The sequence below is a fragment of the Mytilus trossulus genome, chromosome 4 (genome assembly GCF_036588685.1).
Source record: "Mytilus trossulus isolate FHL-02 chromosome 4, PNRI_Mtr1.1.1.hap1, whole genome shotgun sequence".
NCBI lineage: Eukaryota > Metazoa > Mollusca > Bivalvia > Mytilida > Mytilidae > Mytilus > Mytilus trossulus.
Window position 1 is genome coordinate 17706932 of NC_086376.1, and position 5661 is coordinate 17712592.

Consider the following 5661-nt stretch of genomic DNA (forward strand, 5'->3'; position numbering starts at 1 on the left):
TTTATAAATATTCAATTTTATTTCGATTGCTTTTATTGCACATCCGGCCTTGATTATCACTGCACAGCTAGACTTGACAGTTCTAGATCGAAGTCAGTTTCTATCGGTTCTTCTTAATATTATTATTCATTTACAGGTTTAAGTACACAGCCGCAGGCTGCTATTTGGCTATATAAAGTGGCTATCTATGCTATAAAGTAAAGAAGTTTGATAGAAGAAGAAAAAGATAGATATCACAACATATATTTGTTTACAATTCTACAAAAATAAGAATAGACACAAGCACGCGTATGGAAAACATTCTTGTAAAACATTTTGATGATCATGTGGAATTGAGTCATGCGAATGATTTAATTTATTAACGATTCCTAAAGTGGGAAATGTTTATAAATCTTCATCACTTGCAGCTTGAGCTTCTGTTAATTCATATTTCTTTTCAATTCCTACGATTCCACAGTCAATGATTTTAACGCTTTTCTTTGGAACTGCTGTTCTTGAATCGGCTGGTACTTCACCAATGGTTCTGATTACATCCTACAAATCAAACGAACATATATTAATACTTTATTTATATAAGCAGCCTTGAGCAATGCTTATGTATAGTTATTGTTATGTAGAGAAGAAGCTAACGCGGATGTCGCAACCGAAAAATTGTAATCGTTAATGTCATATGACAATCGTGGTATTTTGGTGGGCAAGTGAATTCACTGACTTGTGAAAAACGAACATGGAGTGATGTAATTGCCAATGCTGAAACAACTCTGTATCAGCGACCAAATGATATAGAAGTTTCTTTTGTAAATTTAATGTTGAAATATGACTAGATCGCCATGTAATCAATAACGGGAAGCTTTTTAGTATGCCAGAACACTTATAATATAAAGGAGATGTGACATGATTGCCGATGAGACAACTATCAACCAAATTGCAATGAAGTGAATGTTAGCAATTATATGCGAGCGTACATATTTATATATTTCTCACAACATAAAAAGACACGAAGTACAGATCTGAGTGTGCTTGCAGTTAAAGCTGTCGCAGTATTTGTTGAAAAGGGCTAACAATGCACATATATCTAAATCCTTGAGACAAATGCAGACTTACCATTCCTTTGATAACTTTTCCGAATACAACATGTTTTCCGTCCAACCATCTTGCTTTGTTGAGGAGGATAAAGAACTGTGAGCCGTTTGTGTCTGTTCCGTGGTTAGCCATGGATACGTATCCGGCGGCTTTGTGGCTGATATCGAAGTTTTCATCAACAAATGTTGGTCCATAGATACTTTCACCTGAAAAAAAATACAGAAGATATCAAGACGTGTTTCGTTTTATATAATACTTCCAAGATTATCAATCGCCCTTCAAACAAAAGTGAAATGCAGCAAATTTTTAAAAAGTTAATGATCTGTATAAATAAGGAATGTTAACTGTCGACACAAAATTATTTTTTCAAGAAATAGACCAAGTTTTATATATTTCAATTTGGTCTTTTTTTACGTTATATTATTTACTGTAACGCTCATATGACATTTGATAGCAACGTTTTATCAACGTAATGCGTTGTGTATTGCTTGCCAGAGTCCTTGAAGGAAGTCAAAATGCAATATATTTGTCAGGAGAATGAAAACACTAACCTCCGGTTCCATCTCCAATAGTAATGTCACCCATTTGAATGATAAAGTCGGGAACAATTCTGTGAATTGGTGATCTTTTGTAACTCAATTGTTTCTTCTGTAAAAAGAAAAATAAATGCAAATAAATATGAAAATAATGAGATGTGGTATGATTGATTGCCAATGAGACAAACAGCCACCAGTGTTGAAATGAAATGGAGGTAAGCAAATATTGGCCAAGATACAACTCTTAAACTGTATCTAAATAAACTTTATTTTTGTAAGTATGGTGTTAGAATATTCATATATTTTTATCTTCCTAAAAGTAGCCTAAAATGAAAACATCTTCAAAAAACTATTCTGATTTCATCTAAAAATAGCAGACACTTAATGCTTTATTTTCTTAAGTTTATTTTTTATGTCTTTTTCATCAACTGAAAGAATTCATTTCAGTTTGGCTACGTGGCTGTGCAAATAACAATGACTGACACATCTGCTACGCCTTAACAACAAAGGATTGAAGCCCAAGTCTATAAATTCTATAAACCCATTGATTAATAATATGTTTATTATTTGGTCTATCAAGATATGATCTATGCGCAACATGTTGTTTTATTGGAGAAAAGATCTGATTTTTTTTCCAATATATCAACGCTTTTTGTAGATTTAAACATGATTAATTGACTGTTATCGGGCAAAACGATTGTATTGGAATTTTAATCAAGACATATTTTTTTCAATCTATACAAGATGACGTTTGGTGGTGTTTTTTTTTAAATTTGGAATGGTTATTAGCGCTTTTTTTACTTGCAATATTCTACTTTCAGTAAACATTAAATTATAGTTTTAGCTGTAACTACTAACGTGATATTAAAAAAGGTATAAAAAAATGCATCAACATTGACTGTTTAACGTCCAACACTAAATCAGATGCATATTTAGGACGAGAACATGTGATATAAACCGGCACACTGAGACGGAAAATTATAATTATCTTTTTTACAATGTAACATTTCGATGAAAGAAATGTCACCTTACTCGGACAATATGACTTAGAGACGACTAGTCTTTGCTCTCATTAATTAATTACGCATGTTAAGCGAAGAAGCAGAAAATTTCAACTTTAGTCTTTCGTTTGCATTTAAAAGCATGTGGTCTGTTTATTAACTGGCTTTTTTACAACTTGGTTGAGGGTAATTCGTTTTGAATTACTAAGCAAATTACATTTGAAAGGCAACATAGATGTATTTCCAGCTAGAATTTTGAATACGAAAGCGTCCTAATTTTAGTATTCCAATATGAGATATAATACAAACTTACTGTTCCTCTTTTGTAACCTTTAGCTAATGACTGGAAGTTCATTGAGGTCATGGGACATTTATCTCCGAATACAGCCACAACAAATCTGCCTCTATAGTCCTCTCCTAATCCATCATGGTCTTTAACCTCTACATCAAACCAGATCTCCTCTGTTATTGTGTAGTTTTTGTGAGCATTTGCAAGTGAGAAGAGCACTGCAATAACTGATGCTAAATTTAACCAAGCTGCCATGACGGGCTGAAAAAAGTCATGGAAATGGTTAGTATTTGTACCATTTTTTTCCAGGGCTTCTGGTGTATTGTTAATAAAACTTGAATGCACAGAGACCATTATGAGGAGGGTTTTTTAAGGTAATTTATATTCGTTTTTAAAGAATATACCAATACTGTTGAATATCAAATAAATAAAATTTCAAGACTGGTATATCAGAGCATAAGAAAAGAACGGAAAAAGTTGTCGGTAGCAATTTTGTAATTTAATAGCATGATAGTAATTTTTCAACCAAAATTTAAGTTAAATTTTGTAGAATATAAAAAATTATCAGTATATAAGAGACGATATTAATAATAAATTGTCAATTAAAATTGATAACTTTTTATTATTATTTTATTTCAGTTATATATGGAAAAATAATTAAAAAGGAATACCAATTACTAATAAATTCATTTCATCATTTGAAATTTGATTACTAGTACCATAGAGAAAAAATTAAGCCTACCTGTTTTTTTCTTTCTATCCTTGAGGACAAGATAAGATGACAGTTAAATGACAAAGTGAACGCATCAATGTTCGATTCCTTCTTATAAGGAAAAGAATCGGCCACGAAAACGACTACATCACAACGAATCAGTATGCCACCATCTGTTACGGGGAGTCAATAAAAACATATCCGATCGGTACACGTTCCAAATCAAAGATGCATGTGGCAAAGAATAAACGTGGCAAACTGTTCATTTAACCCAGCCATTTGTCAAATTATACTTTTAAGTTTGAACGAGTAATGTCAAAAGTTATTTAGTCTCAGAAGAAACAAATATAGTGAGACTACTAAACGGAAATCATTATAAGTTTGTCAATATTAGAAATCATATAAATTTTCTGTAATCCCCAATTACAAATTTGTGTATTATAATCCCATTTGAAGCAAGAATTACTTTATATGTTTTTCATTGACGCAAATTGATATTCTGGAATCCACTCAATTTCATTTCAATGGTTACTATTTATACTATTAATATATTTATATGTACATTCTGTATTGTTTGGCCGTTCGCATAATCCTTCTTTAATATGGATAATATAGTTTGCAAAACTGGCATTATAATTACAGAGGAAACTTCTAAATGGATATGTTTATTGTACAACAAAGTTAATGATCGGAATTAAAACACTGTTAGAATGGGTTTTTTTTTTCAAGTCTTACAACTACCAATTTAAGAAGGTATGGTTATAAATGAAACAACTAGCCAACAGAGACTAAAGGCAGGATGTGTGAACAACCAAAGGTTACCGTCACACAGGCTCCAGCATAACGAAATGCAAAACAATTATTTAGAGAAAACCAGTGTCACTTTTTACACAATTCCTGTTGTCGGGTGAAATTTGACAACTCGACCTGCTGTGGTAAGGGTAGACACTATACTAGACATTATAATAATTGTGTTTGCAATTTAAACCCTTATGGGTCAAGCAAATAAATCTAAATATAACTAATATTATAACTAATAACTATAACCGTACGGTGACCTATAGTTGTTAATGTTTGTGTCATTTTGGTCTTTTGTGGATAGTTGTCTCATTGGCAATCATACCACATCTTCTTTTTTATATGATACAACTATAAACATAAAACAAACACTTAGTAATGTTGATTTATCTTTTGATTGATATGCTCGCAACTATAACAAAGTCACCGACTGCTGTCAAAAGTCAGTCAGATTCAGGATTTAGAAGTTGTTTTAGTTTAAACAGTGGGTGAGGATTTGTAAAACCAGACTTTTATATTAACGTTATATATTTATATAGACTCGTGTTCAAGTAAGGAAATTCCTCATTTAAATTCAACAAAAAATATAGTTAATCTGACTTTGATATTTGCCAACTAACAGAAGATGATATTTGAACAAATTTGCATGCAAAAAAGATTATTCCAATTAAATCAGTTTAACTAAGAGGCAATCGACTCATACTATCATTTCGGGAGCATAACAAATATGTTTGAAAATAGTGACTTAGTACTGTCTTACGCAGCTATACGTATGCATCGGTACTATTTCTGTACTTAAAATCTGTAGTACGTAATATTAAAAATAATTTTCAAGTACTTCAGATTTTTAGTACAGAAATAGTACCTATGCAACAGTAACAGTGTATATTAGAGAAAAGAGACCATTCATTGTCCACGACCAGAAAGCGAATACACCAATGACATCTCAATCTTTAGGCTGTATCACTGAGAATTTGTATAGACTATAGACTATAGACTATACAAATCCTTGGCTGTATCTAGTAAATTTTTATGAAAATTTGAGATATAAAGTAATAAACACTCAGATTTAAAATATAGGACGTATTTCAAGATTTGTTCAATTATTGTTTTTTTGGTCGATCTCACAACCTTATTTGATTATTAATTATAACTGATTTTGACGTGGCTGTTTAGTTTGTGAAGTATTCTAAAGGACCACGTGAAGTATAAAGGACCAGGGCAATCAATCTCTGTACCATC

At 31.6% G+C, this 5661-nt stretch overlaps 1 protein-coding gene across 1 annotated transcript; it reads right to left on the reverse strand.

The window, feature by feature from the left end:
• Window positions 1-3802, reverse strand: LOC134714797 (uncharacterized). Its single transcript, XM_063576361.1, has 5 exons — window positions 3652-3802; window positions 2934-3170; window positions 1635-1731; window positions 1105-1289; window positions 1-534 (listed from the first exon to the last, which is right to left on the reverse strand). The coding sequence occupies exons 2-5, from the start codon at window positions 3162-3164 to the stop codon at window positions 385-387; spliced, it is 663 nt and encodes a 220-aa protein (XP_063432431.1). The 5' UTR covers window positions 3165-3170; window positions 3652-3802; the 3' UTR covers window positions 1-384.
• Between the last annotated feature and the right edge of the window lie 1859 nt (window positions 3803-5661).

Excerpts from the sequence above, each read along its gene's own strand:
- LOC134714797 (XM_063576361.1), bottom strand. The coding sequence starts at position 3,164 with ATGGCAGCTTGGTTAAATTTAGCATCAGTTATTGCAGTGCTCTTCTCA. Across the intron at positions 1,290-1,634 it reads TATTGGAGATGGAACCGGAG|GTGAAAGTATCTATGGACCA; the intron begins GTTAGTGTTTTC and ends ATTTTTTTTCAG. Across the intron at positions 535-1,104 it reads GAAAAGTTATCAAAGGAATG|GATGTAATCAGAACCATTGG; the intron begins GTAAGTCTGCAT and ends TTTGATTTGTAG.